Below are 17853 nucleotides of genomic sequence, written 5' to 3' on the forward strand. Positions count from 1 at the left end.
AGCGACACCCTTTCTACAAAAACTTTAAAAATTAGCTGATGGCTGGGCGCAGTGGCTCACGCCTGTAATCCCAGCACTTTGGGAGGCCGAGGCAGGCAGATCACGAGGTCAGGAGATTGAGACCATCCTGGCTAACACGGTGAAATCCCGTCTCTACTAAAAATACAAAAAAATTAGCCAGGCGTGGTGGCGGGCGCCTGTAGTCCCAGCTACTCAGGAGGCTGAGGCAGGAGAATGGTGTGAACCCAGGGGGCAGAGCTTGCAGTGAGCAGAGATAGAGGCACTGCACTCCAGCCTGGGCGACAGAGCGAGACTACATCTCAAAAAAAAAAAAAAAAAATTAGCTAAGTGTGGTGACATGCACCTGTGGTTCCAACTACTTGGGGGGCTGAGGCAGGAGGATAAATTAAGCCCAAGAGTTTGAGGATGCAGTGAGCCGTTTGTGCCACTGCACTCCAACCTGGGCAACAGAGCAAGACCCCGACTCCAAAAAATAAAAGAACAGCCACAGATATACATAAACAAAAGGGTATGGTTGTATTCCAATAAAACTTTACTATACTTAGGAAAATAGATGGGGGCCAGTTTGGACCACAGTTTACTGACTCTTGCATTAGAATAAAGCCAGGGGGCCAGGCATGGTGGCTCATGCCGGTAATCCCAGCACTTTGGGAGGCCAAGGTGGGTGGATCATTTGAGGTCAGGAGTTTGAGACCAGCCTGGCCAACATGGTAAAACCAAGTCTCTACTAAAAATACAAAAATTAGCCAGGCATGGTGGCATGCACCTGTCATCCCAGGTACTCAGCAGGCTAGGCAAGAGAATCGCTTGAACTGGGCAGGCAGAGGTTGCAGTGAGCCTCCAGCCTGGACAACAGAGTGAGACTCCATCTAAAAAAAAAATAATAAACCCACGGACGTTGCACCGAAATTGGAAGTATCAGTATGATCACATGGTCTTTGACAGATCGATGGGTAAAGATGTGAGAAACAGCTAGGTCTGAACACTGGGTAATAATGTTCCATTAACAATTTTTTTTTTTTTTTTGAGATGGAGTCTTGCTCTCTCGCCCAGGCTGGAGCGCAGTGGTGTGATCTCTGCTCACTGCAACCTCCACCTCCTGGGTTCAAGCAATTCTGCTGCCTCAGCCTCCCGAGTAGCTGGGATTACAGGTACCTGCCACCACGCCCAGCTAATTTTTTGTATTTTTAGTGGAGACTGCCTCACCATGTTGGCCAGGCTGATCTTGAACTCCTGACCTTGTGATCCACCTGCCTCGGCCTCCCAAAGTGCTGGGATTACAGGTGTGAGCCACCGCACCCGGCCAAGTACGCAACTTTTGAGATTGGCTTTTCCTATTCAGCATAATGCCCTTGAGATCCACCCACGTGGCAGAGAGGATCGTGCGGAGTGGCACCCCGGGGCACCCACATAGCAGAGTGGATGGTGTGGAGTGGCACCCCGGGGCACCCACATGGCAGAGAGGATCGATGTAGAGTGGCACCCCGGGGCACCCACATGGCAGAGAAGATCGCTGTGGAGTGGCACCCCGGGGCACCCACATGGCAGAGAGGATCGCTGCGGAGTGGCACCCTGGGGCATCCATGTGGCAGAATGGATCGCTGCGGAGTGGCACCCCGGGGTATCAATATGCAAGTTTAACCATTTGAGTGATTTCAGTTTCTGGCAATTACAAATAAAGTTGCTATGAACATCAAATATGGGTTTTTGTGTGAAAATCATTTTCATTTGTCTAATAAAAGCTCAGGAATGCAGGGCAGGTTTAACTTCCTAAAAACCTGCCAGGCTGATTCCCAGAGTAGCTGCACCACTTACCATCCCCACCCGCAACGCACGAGACCCAGTTTCTCTAAACCTCTGCTGACTATATATATGATATACGTATATTATATATGCCATATGATATATGCATATTATATGCCATATGATATACGTATATTATATATGCTATATGATATACATATATTATACATCATATATAATACAAAAATATATTAAATTAAAATATCAGTATTTTTTATTTCAGCCATTCTCAAAACACCAGCCTCACCCCCCGCCACCTTGTCCGCAGCTCTGCCTGGATGATGCCAGTGGTGACAGTAACAGCACTCAGAGGTGCTCAACACATACCAAGTGCCGCACTTACCCAACTCCCAAAAAAGTCTAACCAGGTATTACTATCATCCCTATTCCTAAATGAGCAGGCTGAAAACAGGTTAAGCCCACAGCAATAAGTGGTAGGGCCCGGTGAGATGGCTCACACCTGTAATCCCAGCATTTTGGGAGGCTGAGGCAGGTGGATCACCTGAGGTCAGGAATTTGAGACCATCCTGGCCAACATGGTGAAATCCCGTCTCTACTAAAAATAGAAAAATTAGCCGGGCGTGGTGGCGGGCGCCTGTAATCCCAGCTACTCAGGAGGCTGAGGCAGGAGAATCGCTTGAACCCAGGAGGCGGAGCTTGCAGTGAGCCGAGATCGCGCCACTGCACTCCAGCCTGGGCCACAGAGCGAGACTCCATCTCAAAAAAAAAAAAAAGGTGGTAGGGCCGGGACACAAACTCACACAATTAGACAGGAATCCCCACTCAATCATCAGAAAGCACCGCTCCGCAGTGACTAACAGTCTGACAATTTAGAGTGAAAACAAACTCAGGTTCTCCCACTAGTCTTGCAACATGCTTCAGACGCCAGATATGTGGAGGTTTTCTCCCCACGAATCATGCAAGTCATCAGTTCTGCAGTGGACACAGGCTGGGTGTCGTCTGTCATCCTAATTCAGTCATCTATTCTGACAGCGTCTTCCTGGAGATACCAGCAGACCCCACAGGTAAAGGGCTCAGCCCCACAAGACTGCCCCCAACTTCCAGTGCCCAGGTTGTTTCACCTGCGCTTCGGACCGACGGGGTGTAACCCGGTGACCTCCTCAGGTTGCGTTAATTTGCTAACGTGGCTCCCGAACTCACAGACATGTTTTACTTACACTTACCAGCAGAGTATAAAGGATTACAAAGAATACAGGTGAAGAGATGCGTAAGGTAAAACCGGGAGGAAGCACTTGGAAATTCAGGGCCTCTCTGGGCACCGCCTCCAGGAACCCCCACGTACTATCTGGAAGCTCCCTGAACCCAGCCCTTTTGGGTTTTTACAGAAACTTCATTTTACAGGCATGATTCATCAGCCATTGGTAATCAACTCAACCTTCACCCCTCTTCCCTCCCCGGAGGTTGGGGGTGGGGCTGAAAGTCCCCAGAACCTCTAACCCTGCCTTGGTCTTTCCTGCGACCAGCACCATCCAGAAGCTCCCTAGGGGCTGCCGGCCACCAGTCCACTCAGCCTACAAAAGACATCACTTTGGAGGTTCCCGGGATTTTAGGAGTTGTATGCCAGGAAAAGAGGATGGAGGTGAAATACACAGTTCACTTTATCAGTTACCTCAAACTTAAAACGACCAAAACCCACCTCTGATCCCCACATCACCCAGACCCGACAGTCTACCCCAAAGCAACAAATGGCCACCTTCTCCCGTTTCCTTGGGCCCCAAACCCCTAAGTTACATTTGCTTTTTCCGTCTCTGCCTTATGTTCAACGACCAGTAACTGCAGTGGCTTCACATTCCAAACACATCCAGGACCCAGGGGCTTCCTCCCCGCGCCGCCCTCCTTCGGGCCATCCCTCCCCAGGTCTCGATAGACCGCAGCAAGAGTGTCCGCTAAAGCCTCGCCGGGTCCCCGCCGCTTTCCCCGGAGGCTGCTCCCGGGCCCGGGAAAGCTCTCACCCCCGAACCCGGCGTGGCCCCTCCGCCCCCGCCCCGGGAAGCCAAGTCCCCGCAACTGCCCTTTCCGCGGCCGTAATGGCCTTTCCCGAGCAACCCTGGTCCCCCCGGCGGCCTCGCCCAACTGCTGCCGGCTCCAGGAGCTCGAGGGACGCGGCCTGGGACACGGGCCCGAGGAGGGCATCGGGGCGGGGAAGGGGCCAGGATGCGGAGGCCCAGCGACCGCCTGGGCCTTACCTGGGGCGGGGGCGGCGGCCGCGCGCGGCGGAGGGACGGGGGTCCCGCTGCGGCCCAGACCCCCCGGCCGCGGGCCCAGCCGCCGCACCAGCCACCGCACAGCGATCAGCAGCACCGAGGCGCCCAGGAGCTCCCAGGCCAGCGCCGCCCACTCGGCCGCCGCCAGCCGCGGCCACAGCATCGCCGCCGCCCGGGCCGCAGCAGCCGAGGAGCCCGCGCCCCGCGCCGCGCCCGTCCCAGGACCCCGCGCCGGGCTGCCCGCGCTCTGCCTGACGGCGCCGCGCTCGAGGCGGCCGGGGAGGTGCGGGGGACACGGGCGGCGGCCCCGCTCACGGAGGCCCGCGAGGGCGCGGCCCCGGCCCTGGGCCCCAAGCGGGCGGGGACTGGCGAGCGGACGGGCGGGCGCGGTAGGCGGGGCGCGGGCAGCCCGACGCGGGGTCCTGGGACCGGCGCGGCGCGGGGAGCGCAATGTGCGGGCGGGGGGCGGAGGCCGGGATCCGGGGGCCGGGGGAGGCCAATAGGGCGGGGCCGGGCACAGGACGGGGCTTCTTTGCGCCTCCCGGGCCCGGGCCTGGCATCTGTGGGGCGCTGTGCGTCTCCGAGAACGAAGCGGCCTCCCGGGCGTGCGGCCGCTGGGTTCGTGTGCTCCGAGCCCGAGGACCGTTTGCGGCCGCCGCCCCGTCCTGGAGCAGGAGTGAGGAGGCGCCTCTCACTTTCCTGCGAACCCGCAGAACGGGCGGCCGGCGCTGGGGAGGCCGCCGGAGCTTCCCGCCCCTTCACCAAGCGGCCCTGACACGCAGTCGAAAGTGTGGATTTTGCCGGTCGCGGCGGCTGCGTCCGGAGTCCCAGCGCCTTGGGAGGCGAGGCGGGAGGATCCCCACGGCCCGGGAGCTCGGGACCAGCCTGGGCAAATATTTTGAAAGTCATGGTAAAAGCCGCAATTACTTTTGCACTAACCTAATAGTGAGACCCTGTCTCGAAAAAGGGGAGGAGGATTTTACTGTATGTAATTTAGATTTTTTATTTATTTATTTTTTTGATGCGGTGTGTTGCTCTGTCGCTAGCTGGAGTGCAATGGCGCTATCTCGGCTCACTGCAGCCTCCGCCTGCTGGGCTCAAGCGATTCTCCTGCCTCAGCCTCCCAGGTAGCTGGGATTACAGGTGCCCACCACCATGCCCAGCTAATTTTTGCATGTTTAGTAGAGACGGGGTTTCATCATGTTGGCCAGGCTGGTCTCGAACTCCTGATGTCAAGTGATCCACCAGCCTCGGCCTCCCAAAGTGCTGGGATTACAGGCGTGAGCCACCGCGCCCCGCCTAGTTTAGATATTATTAAATGAAAATGAAAGACCTGAAAAATATAATTGATATCCCTGGTTAAAAACATAATTGATCTGAGCGAGGTGGCTCAGGTCTGTAGTCCCAGCAACTCTGGAGGGTGAGGGGCGATGGCAGTTTCAGTCCGGGAGTTCGAGGCTGCCGGGAGCGTGATCTCGCCTGCGAACAGCCACTGCACGCCAGCCTGACCTACACAGCAAGACCCCATCTCTTAAAAAATATCATTGGATAGTACTAATGGTTGGTTGGGCACTACAGAAGAAAGGGTCAGTAAATTTGAAGATGGGTGAAATGGAAATTCAAACCATGATGAGATGCTGCTTGAAATCCACCAGAATGGCTAAAATTTAAAAATTGGCAATATCAAATTTTGCTGGCAAGAGCAAACACTGAGTTTAACCACTTTGGAAAATAGGCAGTTTCTTTCAAAGTTAAACGTATACCTCTGCTGCATTCTTAATGTCTGTCCCCAACGTTCGTATGTTGAAACCCTAACCCCCCTTGGCCGGGCATGGTGGCTCACGCCCGTAATCCCAGTGGGAGGCCGAGGTGGGCAGATCACGAGGTCAGGAGATCGAGACCATCCTGGCTAACACGGTGAAACCCCGTCTCTACTAAAAAATACAAAAAATTAGCCGGGCATGGTGGCAGGCGCCTGTAGTCCCAGCTACTCGGGAGGCTGAGGCAAGAGAATGGCGTGAACCCGGGAGGCGGAGCTTGCAGTGAGCCAAGATCGCGCCACTGCACTCCAGCCTGGGCGACAGAGCGAGACTCCATCTCAAGAAAAAAAAAAAAAAGAAACCCTGACCCCCAAGGTGATGGTATTAGGATGTGGGGCTTGTGGGAGGTGATAGGTCACGGGACAGAGCCTTACATACTTCCCTTAGAAGAGACCCAAGAAGGCTGGGCATGGTGGCTCACGCCTATAATCGCAGCACTTTGGGAGGCTGAGACAGGGGGATCGCTTGAGCCCAGGAGGTGGAGACCAGCCTGGGCAATATGGCGAGACACCGTCTGTGCTAAAAATTTTAAAAATTAGCTGAACGTGGTGGCACATGCGTTGAGGAGAGGGAGGATCACTTGAGCCTGGGAGGTCAAGGCTGCAGTGAGCCAAGACTGCACCATTGCCCTCCAGCCTGGGAGAGAGAGACCCTGTCTCAAAAATAAATAAACAAGTGCATACATACACACATAAAAAGGTAATTACATAAGTCCTTGTCACGGAGCCTCCATACATGAAGGGCTTTAGAGCTGATTTGTTAAATGGTCAGCTGTAGTCAACTGTTGACACCCAGCATCCACTCTCCATTAAGTTATTAAGAGCTTCTTAATAACAGAAGCTCTCAGTGGGCAGTGGAGATGCTGCCGTCTCCTGAACACATCCAGCGGCCACGTGACTAAGCAAAGGCAGCGGAGAGTGGCTGGACGGTGACGGACGCGGCCACGGAGCCAGCCTCATGCGAGTGCCGATGGACGGAGCCCGAGCGCCCACAGTGCACATTCCTGTCTTTTCTCTCCCCGCTCACCTCAGAGCGGGATGGAAGGTGGGACCGGGAGAGCTGTTATCGGGCAGGTGGACGCTGTGGATTAGCGGAGATGGAAGGCACTTTTGTTCTCGGCACCGTGAAGCTGTCCTGGTCAATCCTGTTTTCATGCTTGAGGATCTCTGGTGCAGCAGCTCCACCAGCCTTGACACCAGGACTTCTGTGGAATCCAGGTAAGCAGCCAGGGTCCCACCCCCCTCTAATGCATCAACTCCCAGTTAAATGAGAAAGGAACAATCACAGGAAAACATGGAGAATAACTCCACTGTTCAGAAGCCAACCCTATATTAGCCACTGTTTAGGTAGAAATGAAAAAATTTGAGATGTAAACTCCTGCAGGTAGAAGTGGATTTCCGGTGAATGAACAAAATGAAACTTATTAGAATCAACGGCCTTTTCTGAGAGCCGTTCTGAATTTTTCTTTCTTTTGAGACAGAGTCTTGCTCTGTCGCCCAGGCTGGAGTGCAGTGGCGCGATCTCGGCTCACTGCAAGCTCCGCCTCCTGGGTTCACGCCATTCTCCTGCCTCAGCCTCCCAAGTAGCTGGGACTACAGGCGCCCGCCACCACACCCGGCTAATTTTTTGTACTTTTAGTTGAGACAGGGTTTCACCGTGTTAGCCAGGATGGTCTCGATCTCCTGACCTCATGATCTGCCCGTCTCGGCCTCCCAAAGTGCTGGGATTACAGGCGTGAGCCACCACGCCCGGCCCTGATTTTATTCCTAGTTGTAGTTTAACTTCTACTTCATTTCTGATCCGAGATCACAAAGGGGCCGTGTGAGCCCCAGGGACTGAGCAGAAGCTGAATCCCAGATCACAAAGGGGCCGTGTCAGCCCCAGGAACTGAGTGGAAGCTGAATCCCAGATCACAAAAGGGCCACGTGAGCCCCGGGGACTGAGTCGAAGCTGAAGTCTCACAGCTCGAGGATTTACTCCCAACGTTCTGGGAAAAGCCCTAGATGAGCAGGGAGTAGCTAATTTTTTTTTCTTCCCCTTCTTTTTCAATATTAATTAGATTTCCTTAAAGGCTGTGTGTCCATTAAGTCTGTTATCAGTGGCTATTTAGCACTTGTAGAAACCCAGCCATATGTTACATACAGTAGGGTCTAGTCAGGAAGACAGCCCAGGCCAAGTGGTTCAGCAGAGGAAATGCAGGGGCAGGGATGGCAACCGCAGGACGCCAGAGGCCCTCAGGTGGAGATAACAGCCCTAAGGGGAAACATACAGGCTCTAGAACCTGGTGGGACCTGGGCTGATGCAGGGGAATAAGGGCAGCAGGGGAGCTGTGGCCATGACCATCAGACGCCCAGCTGCAGGGACAGGCAGGTGGCGAGGGGGTTCTATTTTCTGGGTGAAGATGGGGCATTTTTGAAAGCATTGGGAAGATACACTTGACGTATCTATCCAGTCTCCAGAAATGCACGTTTAACGCTTAGAAGGAAATCTTGCAACAGTTGAAGTGCTGTGGGAGGCTCCGTGAGCAGAGACAAGATTGTCCTTCTGTGGGTTTCAGGGCATTTAGACATGACACTCAAAAATATTTCACTGTGGGCCAGGCGCGGTGGCTCACGCCTGTAATCCCAGCACTTTGGGAGGCAGAGGCAGGTGAATCACCTGAGGTCAGGGGTTCCAGACCAGCCTGACCAAAATGGTGAAACCCCATCTCTACTAAAAATACAAAAATTAGCCGGGCGTGGTGGCGGAAGGCTGAGGCAGGAGAATCACTTGAACCTGGGAGGCAGAGGTTGCAGTGAGCTGAGATTGAGACACTGCACTCCAGCCTGGGAGACAGAGTGAAACACCATCTCAAAATATATCTATTTCTTTTTTTTTTTTTTTTTTTTGAGACGGAGTCTTGCTCTGTCACCCAGGCTGGAGTGCAGTGGCCCGATCTCTGCTCACTGCAGGCTCCACCTCCCGGGTTCACGCCATTCTCCTGCCTCGGCCTCTCCGAGTAGCTGGGACTACAGGCGCCTGCCACCACGCCCGGCCAATTTTTTTGTATTTTTAGTAGAGACGGGGTTTCACCGTGGTCTCGATCTCCTGACCTCGTGATCCGCCCGCCTCAGCCTCCCAAAGTGCTGGGATTACAAGCGTGAGCCACCGCGCCCGGCTCAAAATATATCTATTTCATGTGAAGGTGGAATCCAACCCTGACGATGTGTAGAAAAGCCCAGCAATCTCCTGCAAATTCCGCGGGCCGCGGAGATGGGCGTCCTGGTGGTGCTCCCAGAGCTGCCTCCCCAGGCGCTGCCAGGGACATGCTGCCTTTGGGGCTAGAGGTTCCCACCTCATCAGTAACGGAGGCATTGCCAGCCCTCAGCTGCCTCGGGCGCCCACAATCGGCCTTCATGCCTCCCAGAGGCTCTGCCACCTTCAGCCCTCACTTCAGATGGAGTCAGACCTTAAAGACGTGGACACCGCGAAGGTCGCCGGCAGCAAGTGGTGGAGCCGGGGGAAGGGCTGTAGGACACCCCCCCACACAGGTGAATAGAGGGCACTGCCAGGGAGAGGGCTGTAGGACGCCCCCACACACAGGTGAAGAGGGCACTGCCAAGGAGAGGGCTGTAGGACCCCCCCACATACACAGGTGGGCAGAGGGCATTGCAAACATGGGCAGAGGCGGCCCAGCAGCAGTTTTAACATCACCCTGTGTCCAGGAGAAAGGCCACTGCCGAAGTATGCTTTTTATCGCAACCTGCAACATTCACCCTCAGACGGAAGCATGTGTAGAGGCCGTCAAATTTTTTTTTTTTTTTTTTTTTTTTGAGACGGAGTCTCGCTCTGTCGCCCAGGCTGGAGTGCAGTGGCGCGATCTCGGCTCACTGCAAGCTCCGCCTCCTGGGTTCCCGCCATTCTCCTGCCTCAGCCTCTCCAAGTAGCTGGAACTACAGGCGCCCGCCACCACGCCCGGCTAATTTTTGTTTGTATTTTTAGTAGAGACGGGGTTTCACCGTGGTCTCGATCTGCTGACCTTGTGATCCGCCCGCCTCGGCCTCCCAAAGTGCTGGGATTACAAGCGTGAGCCACCGCGCCCGGCGAGGCCGCCAAATTTCAACAAATGCTCCTGACTGTAGACGCCACCAAGTGCTGGGAACTGCTCTCGTCATCTAGGAAAGGCTTGGGGACGCTGCCAGCAACTGTCATGTGTATCCATCAAGCTAGACGGCAGAAGTGTAGTCATTTTAGTTTCCCCCATCATCTGCTTCTTGCTTTTTTATCTCTAGTCTCAAGTTTGTTGCCCAGGCTGGAGTGCAACGGCACGAACTCCACTCACTGCAGCCTCCACCTCCCGGCTTCAAGCGATTCTCCTGCCTCAGCCTCCTGAGTAGCTGGGATTACAGGCGCCCGCCACCACGCCCAGCTAATTTTTCTATTTTTAGTAGAGATGGGGTTTGTTGGCCTGGCTGGTTTCAAATTCTTGACCTGAGTGATTCACCCGCCTCAGCCTCCCAAAGCGCTGGGATCACAGGCATGAGCCACTGCGCCTGGCCTGCTTCCTAATACTACCTGAGGTCTCAGATTTCCGAGTGACCTGGTGATTTTTAAATCCTGAGCCTCCTTCACGCCTGTAATCCCAGCACTTTGGGAGGCCGAGGCCGGCAGATCACGAGGTCAGGAGATTGAGACCATCCTGGCTAACATGGTGAAACCCCACCTCTACTAAAAAAATACAAAAAGAAATTAGCCGGGCATGGTGGCAGGAGCCTGTAGTCCTAGCTACTCGGGAGGCTGAGGCAGGAAAACGGCGTGAACCCGGGAGGCAGAGCTTGCAGTGAGCCGAGATCGTGCCACTGCACTCCAGCCTGGGTGACAGAGTGAGACTCCGTCTCAAAAAAAAAAAAAAAAAAATCCTGAGCCTCCCATCAGCGATACGTCCTCTGTCCTACATTCAACCCAAATTCCTGACAGTACCTGCCACCACTCTAAGCCAGGAAGAGGTGACCCATCCATCTCTGCCAAAACCACTCCTGACACCCACTGCTGAGCTCTAGCAGGATGCAGCATGGAGCTTCGAGCTGCTGAGACAGACACAGCTTAAAATACACCTGTCAGTGCAGTGCCTGCAAACACGTAGCAACTCCATGGAAAAAGTTCAGATACATACATGTCCCCTTAAGGGTTACTATAGACAAAAAAAAATTATATCCTTAATATTTCAGAAAGTTAAGGCCACAGAAGGTGGTCAGGGAATTTTTACTCTGATCTGTGTAGCAATTCCCTAGGTACAGAAGCTGGTAACACTCACAGGAAAAAGTGCATTAATCCCACAGGGCCAAGCCCAGCAACCACCACTTCCTGCTGCTTTTCTGTACTTTTTAAACCATGGTGGCCTCTAATAACGTCTAACTGAAAACTCTGTACCTGGTTAACTCATTTTTTTTTTTTTTTTAGACGGAGTCACGCTCTGTCACCCAGGCTGGAGTGCAGTGGTGCGATCTCGGCTCACTGCAACCTCAGCCCGCAGAGTTCAAGTGATTCTTCTGCCTCAGCCTCCTGACTAGAGGGGATTACAGGCGCCCACCACCACGTCCAGGCTAATTTTTTGTTTAGTAGAGGTGGAGTTTCACCATGTTGGCCGGGCTGGTCTTGAACTCCTGACCTCAGGTGACCCCCCCCCCCGCCCCACCCCCAGCCTCCCAAAGTGCTGGGATTACAGGCGTGAGCCACTACGCCCAGCTTACGCCTGGTTAACTCTTAATGACCAAAATCAAAGTATGGATGAAAAAGACGAGAATCTGGGAAGTCACATTGCTGAGGTCTGAGAGTCATGACCCCACTGTCACCGGGGAGGCCCAGCAGAGGGCAGCACCTGGACGATAAGACCCAGTTGAGGAGGTGCCACAGAGCGGTCACCATCCTTCCCCTGGTTCACCGGGAAGCTTGCTCCCCCTCCTTCTGTATTTCTGGCAAATGGCAACGGGCGAAGCGAAGCGTGGGCCAAGGACGGAGCAGGCGGTGCCACGCGTCTGCCGTGGTCACAAGCCACAGAAGTTTGCTTCACTCCTGCCTGAAACCAGCAGGACAGTAGAATTCTCTTTTAAAGCACGTGTTGAACAGAGTGGGTAATAACATGAGATTAAAAAGTTACTCCCCAAATGACAAAATATAAATATTAAAATGAAGCTTCCAATGAATATGAAAATCTTTACCAAAAAATAGTTTATTGCACAAAATTTAAGGAATTCCCAAGCACACTTACATTTGTAAAAAATCAACGTGCTTTTTTAAAGTTACACTTCGTCAGACACGGTGACCCCTTTCCCAAGAACAGCCACAACTTGAGGACTCTCTTTTGTGAGGAAATTTTTAATAAAAACAAGTAACTCAAAAGCACTGAATTTTCCAGACCCTCTAACACATTTCCCTCAGGATCCTGTGAGAGCCTGAGATCACTGTATGACGAGATTCACCTGGACCTTCTGGTCAGTGAGCTCAGAACACCTGACACCACAGCGTCACAAGTCCCTCCTCACATCTGAGGGCTCCTTGAAGGAGGCCCCTGTCTCAGGTTTGCTGGTCCCCTCCCCTCCTAGAATCTTCACACACAACATTCTGTTTTTGTTTTTAAAGACCTCAGGGAACTAGGACTCTGTTGTGGGAACCCTACACCAAGGAGAGTTGAGGGCAAGCTCCCTAGCGCAGCACAGCACGGACTGTGTTCTGGTGGGCAGGGCCCCTGCTGGACCCACCCCAGGAGAGTCCATTTCACATCCTATCAAAAACGCTGCCTGATCCATATTGCAGAGAGTGGGAACGGGGGTGTGAGTCCGTAAGACCCGCAGCATCAATCTCACATATACCATGGAAGAACACATGAAAACAAGTTACATTGCTTTTGGAACGTCAGAAAAACAAGTAGTGACATCGTGAAGTGCCCTAGCCTGTTGTGACACAGCGTGGGGATGAACACGCCGCCCTAGCCTGTGACACACAGCGTGGGGATGAACACGCCACATAATGCGCTGGTGACCCTGTTTTCTAAGCAATACTCCGAACTTCACTGCCTTTTCTGTGAGGATATTCCATCATTCCCACTTCTGCCCACAAGAACAAAATAATTCAAACTTTACACACTGAAGTAACTCTGGGAGGTAGAAGTGCCAGGAGAGTCCCTTGGAGATAAGAAAAAAACCTCAACAATAAAAAAAAAGCAAGTTAAAAATCCAACTTCAGCCGGGGGCGGTGGTTCATGCCTATAATTCCAGCACTTTGGGAGGCTGAGGCTCAAGATCACCTGAGGTCAAGAGTTCAAGACCAGCCTGGCCAACATGGTGAAACTCCACCCCTCTAAAAATACAAAAATTAGGCTGGTGTGGTGGCGGGCACCTGTAATCCCAGCTACTGGGGAGAATGAGGCAGGAGCATCACTTGAACCCGGAAGGCGGAGCTTGCGGTGAGCCAAGATCGTGCCACTGCACTCCAGCCAGGGTGACAGAGTGAGACTCTGTCTCAAAAAAAAAAAAAAAAAAAAAAAAAAAATCCAACTTCTTCTTTTAGGCTTTTTTTTTTTTTTTTTTTTTTGAGATGGAGTCTCTCTCTGTTCCCCAGGCTGGAGTGCAGTGGCGCAATCTTGGCTCACCGCAACCTCCACCTCCTGGGTTCACGCCATTCCCCTGCCTCAGCCTCCCGAGTAGCTGAGACTACAGGCGCCCGCCAACACGCCCGGCTAATTTTTTGTATTTTTATTAGAGACGGGGTTTCACCGTGTTAGTCAGGATGGTCTCGATCTCCTGACCTCGTGATCCGCCCACCTTGGCCTCCCAAAGTGCTGGGATTATAGGCTTGAGCCACCGTGCCCGGCCAGGCGTCTTCTTAAGGAAGGAAGCCTGAAGGCAGCGTCTGCGTGAACACAAGAGGCCTCAGATCCAGAAGCACAAGCCGTGCATGAAAACACCAAAAGACTCACCACAGGGAGCAAAGGCAGCCAGGCCCTGCCAAACCAGAGGGGGCCCTGGCACCAGCGGCCACAGAGTGCTGGAGGAGGCATCGCACCCAAGGGCACACACACAGGAAAACCGGGTTGAGAAAACATAGAGCTACTTTCCCTTCAGTATTTTCAGAATTAGTTTGTCCTAAGAGAAAAAAAAATACACAGTGAACATCACTCACGCGAGGACTTTTGATAAGCAAGAAGTCGCTCCCCACTGAATGTGTGATTTCTCGATTTTAAATTTTTTTAAATCATTTATTTATTTATTTTTGAGACGGAGTCTCACTCTGTCGCCCAGGCTGGAGTGCAGTGGCGCGATCTTGGCTCACTGCAAGCTCTGCCTCCTGGGTTCAAGTGATTCTCCTGCCTCAGCCTCCCAAGTAGCTGGGATTATAGGCGTGCACTACCACACCCGGCTAAGTTTTGTATTTTTAGTAAAGACAGGGTTTTGCCATGTTGGCCAGGATGGTCTGGAACTCTTGACCTCAGGTGATCCACCTGCCTCGGCCTCCCAAAGTGCTGGGGTTACAGGCATGAGCCACCGCGCCCGGCCCGATTTCTTGATTTTAAAATTAAAACAAAGGGGTAGTACAGCCAAAATAAATAAGAAAGCAAATTGCCATATTTTTTTTCTAATGGTACAAGAACAATTTAGTAAATAACATCTTCAACTTAAGATAAAAAGTAGGATATATTTATAATGAAATTTTCAAGTATTATTTCAAAATTAACCCTGTACAAATGATATATATATTTTGGAACTTCCAATATTTGCTAGATAATATTTTTTAAATACCAAACATCTTTGTGGTTAATGCTACCTTAACCTTACCAATTAGCCTTCTAAAAGTATATTACAACAGAACACAAATAGCTTAAAACACACCATACTGTTTTCTCCACAAAACAGACACAAGACACGGACGTGAGCACATCTGGCCTGGCCAGTGACTCAGAACCTCGTTTCAGACCAGTACATCTGCAAAGGAGGCCACGCGGACCCATTCTCTCTCTCCTAACTCATACAATAAATATTATTTTAGATTTTCTTAGCAAACTAGGGGACAACTTACAGACCCCAACTCTCCCAGTCAGCCAGTGTCTGCAGTGTTTCAGGATTTGGGGTGGGAAACAGAAGATCTCACACATGTAGTGCTGATTTTAAATAAGGCATCTGTTTCTGAGACACGCTGGGAGACACAGCCACCTTCCTCACGATGCCTGCCTGTCTCTTCCAGAAATCGCCTCTGCTCGCCACACAATGCTGGTGTAACCACAAAGGATCCAGGACTTCTCCTGATGACTACACGAGTACAGGCGCTCCTACAAACACTGGTAAAGATTTTCACTTGGGGAACAGAAGTGTGAGGCTTGTTACCGCCTGCAATCTACGCCTGGCTGACTCCAGGGGAAACCACAAGAGTCGCTGCAGGGAGCCCCTGGCCCACTCTCCTCCTCCTCCTCCACCCTCCTTCCTCTCCCTCTGGCCTCTCCCTGTGCCCCCCAAAGGTCAGATCAGATACGGGGCCTCAGTGTCCTTGTGCCTCCTGATGGCCGTCAGGCCTGACCAAGGGTCCAAGCTGCCCCTTCCCGGTGGCCAGCCACAGTGGAATCACACAGGGCCAGTGGCCTGAGAGGAAGAGACCAGCGGGAAGGAAAGATCCTCAGCAACAAAGTAAAATCAGAACAACAGAGGACCTTTCTGTGTAAGAATATTTGGCTTTAGAAGGTAAATAAAATAATTATATTTCTTAGAATAGAATTTTCTGACATCCCTAAATCCTACAGGTAAATTATTCCCAACAAATTTTCAAAAGGCAATCAATAATAAGTAGGTTCTTCTTAAATAATATGAGCATATGCTTCTTAAAGATTGGGTTACAGGCCAGGCGCAGTGGCTCACACCTGTAATCCCAGCACTTTGGGAGGCTGAGATGGGCAGATCACTTGAGGGCAGGAGATCGAGACCATCCTGGCCAACATGGTGAAACCCCATTGCTACTAAAAATACAAACATTAGCCTAGCATAGTGGCGCACGCCTGTAATCCCAGCTACTCGAGAGGCTGAGGCAGGAGAATCGCATGAACCTGGGAGGTGGAGCTTGCAGTGAGCTGAGTGTGCACCACTGCACTCCAGCCTGGGCAACAAAGCGAGACTCTGTCTCAAAAAAAAAACAAACAAAAAAACAAACAAACAAAAAAAAAACAAAGATTGGGTTATGATCTGCAGTATCTATGTACACATCCTATGGTAGGATGGCTATCCAAAAAAACAAGTAAAAAGCCAAAGGTACAAATAAAATTTCATTTCTGCAGAAAAGTAAAGCTCTTACTGAATGGAACCGGGAAGTGAGAAACTGCAGCCAGCCTGGCCAGGCGCGGTGCCGCAGACCCTGTCATGCAGCTTCTCCCAGTTATGCAGCCTCTCCCTGTCACCCACAGAGAGCCGCGTCGGTGGCCGCTCAGAAGACACGTCCTACAAGTAACCCTTCAGACCTGTTCAGAGCTCCTCGCCGAGAGCCTATTAGGCTTTGAAGAGTTCGTCATTCCACGGGAAAAGCTAATTGTGATCTTCGAATGTTTTTCTAATCCTTGGCTCTCATTCTGTTATATATTTTACTCCTTGTTAAAGGCAAAACAAAACTTAAATTTCATGTCTTAGAAAAACATCGACCACACAATCAAATAAATAACGTTGATAAGGAGCATTCTGGGGCAGCGGCACACGGAGGCCAGTCCGCAGCAGTCACTCTCCCGGCCCTTCTTTGGAAGCCCTGCTCTGACTGTGTCTCTGTGCGTCGCTGCGTGGGCCGGCGTGACCCCCAGGGGGCGCAGGGCTGGCAGTGGCTGGCTCCACCGGAGTCCACGAGGACAGAGACTCGTGCACCGTCAGGGTGTGCTCCTCCATCTGGCGCTGCAGGCTGTCCATCTCCTGCCTGGGACAGAAGAAGAAGGAAGAAGGCCCAGATCACACCAGTACCAGGCAGAACGCGCCACCTGTGGACAGCGTCACTCGCTAGCACCTGAGTGGACCTGGGCGCCTTCGGGGATCCGCAAACTAACCGAGACCACAGAAGCTCAGCTGTTCTCGGCACTGTCCTCTACGTTGTGCAGAGGACAACAGGGCGTGTGCAGAGGACACAGGCTCAAGGACCAATCCTGACCAGGCGGCGGGGTGGAAGCTGTCACTGAGGCCTGGCACACGCGACTTCCACTCCGTTACCTGCCCTCGGGGTGCCGCCTGGCTCCGCCCTACACACTTCGCTCAGCCTCAGGCTGCCAGGTGCACCGTGTGTGGCCTTCCAGCTTCTCAGGGCCTATCAGGGTAGTTTAACTCCAGGTAGTTTCCACCTTTGAGTTCACAGGCTGTGTATGCAAGTTCTCCCACCTTTATATAAACCTCAGAGGCTGAGTCCCCCTCCCCCTTTATATAAACCTCAGAGGCTGTGTGAGTTCCCCCCCTTTATATAAACCTCAGAGGCTGAGTCCCCCTCCCCCTTTATATAAACCTCAGAGGCTGTGTGAGCTCCCCCCCCTTTATATAAACCTCGGAGGCTGTGTGCGCGAATCCCCCATCCTTATATAAACCTGCTCAAACTCTGCTGGGCACTCATTGAGTACTGGCACCAGGAGTGTCCTCCCAGCTAAAGAGGGCATTAATCTTTAAGACTAGCTGAAGTGCAGCACGGAATATGGTCGTACTTGAGCTGCTGGAGGCAGCTGTTCAGGTTCTTGAGGGGCTCCTTGCTCACGGCGGGCGGTGGCCTCAGCAGCTCCTCCAGCAGCGAGGCGGGAACTGGACAGTCCGGGATCTTGATGGGCGTGGCAGGGTTGGAAGAGCCGGCCTCGCCTTTCGGCTCCTTTCTCTGTTTTTAAAAGCACATGATCAGCTTTCCCACCGTCCCCTCCCTCGGGTCAGTCTCACTAGCACAGCATGTGGCCTCCCCAACTGGTGGACGTGGGGCCTCTGGGAAGGGGACTGTCCTGGCCGCCGCGGCAGCACAGC

General features: G+C 52.6%; 3 protein-coding genes across 11 annotated transcripts in view; 1 reads left to right on the forward strand and 2 right to left on the reverse strand.

Moving 5' to 3' along the window:
• The window catches only part of ANKLE2 (ankyrin repeat and LEM domain containing 2), a 39831-nt gene extending 35578 nt beyond the window's left edge, over positions 1-4253 (reverse strand). Inside the window, exon 1 of one of the 2 annotated variants that reach the window (XM_055238099.2) lies at positions 4032-4253. In XM_055238099.2, coding sequence (XP_055094074.1) covers positions 4032-4212 — 181 coding nt within the window. In that variant the 5' untranslated portion in view covers positions 4213-4253. Of the gene's footprint in view, positions 1-787; positions 1057-4031 lie in introns of those variants that run through there. The other variant, XM_055238100.2, reaches the window with a different exon arrangement.
• A 246-nt stretch (positions 4254-4499) lies between these two features.
• On the forward strand, positions 4500-15201 carry LOC129460274 (uncharacterized). The gene is made up of 3 exons (XM_055237885.1): positions 4500-4959; positions 6901-7086; positions 15086-15201. The coding sequence occupies exons 1-3, from the start codon at positions 4500-4502 to the stop codon at positions 15118-15120; spliced, it is 681 nt and encodes a 226-aa protein (XP_055093860.1). The 3' UTR covers positions 15121-15201.
• Positions 12060-17853, reverse strand: part of GOLGA3 (golgin A3) — a 55056-nt gene continuing 49262 nt past the window's right edge. For all 8 annotated transcript variants that reach the window (XM_063614771.1, XM_063614770.1, XM_063614767.1 and 5 more), the window contains 2 exons: positions 17550-17713; positions 12060-16783 (listed from right to left, as the gene is read on the reverse strand). In XM_063614771.1, coding sequence (XP_063470841.1) covers positions 16594-16783; positions 17550-17713 — 354 coding nt within the window. In that variant the 3' untranslated portion in view covers positions 12060-16593. The remainder of the gene's footprint in view (positions 16784-17549; positions 17714-17853) is intronic.

This window comes from Symphalangus syndactylus, chromosome 13 (assembly GCF_028878055.3).
Source record: "Symphalangus syndactylus isolate Jambi chromosome 13, NHGRI_mSymSyn1-v2.1_pri, whole genome shotgun sequence".
NCBI classification, from domain to species: Eukaryota; Metazoa; Chordata; class Mammalia; order Primates; family Hylobatidae; genus Symphalangus; species Symphalangus syndactylus.

Bases quoted from the DNA above. Each gene is read 5' to 3' on its own strand.
- LOC129460274 (XM_055237885.1), top strand. From the start codon at position 4,500: ATGTGCGGGCGGGGGGCGGAGGCCGGGATCCGGGGGCCGGGGGAGGCC. The intron at 4,960-6,900 runs GTAAAAGCCGCA...CGCTCACCTCAG, and splicing joins CAAATATTTTGAAAGTCATG to AGCGGGATGGAAGGTGGGAC. The intron at 7,087-15,085 runs GTAAGCAGCCAG...TGTCTCTTCCAG, and splicing joins AGGACTTCTGTGGAATCCAG to AAATCGCCTCTGCTCGCCAC.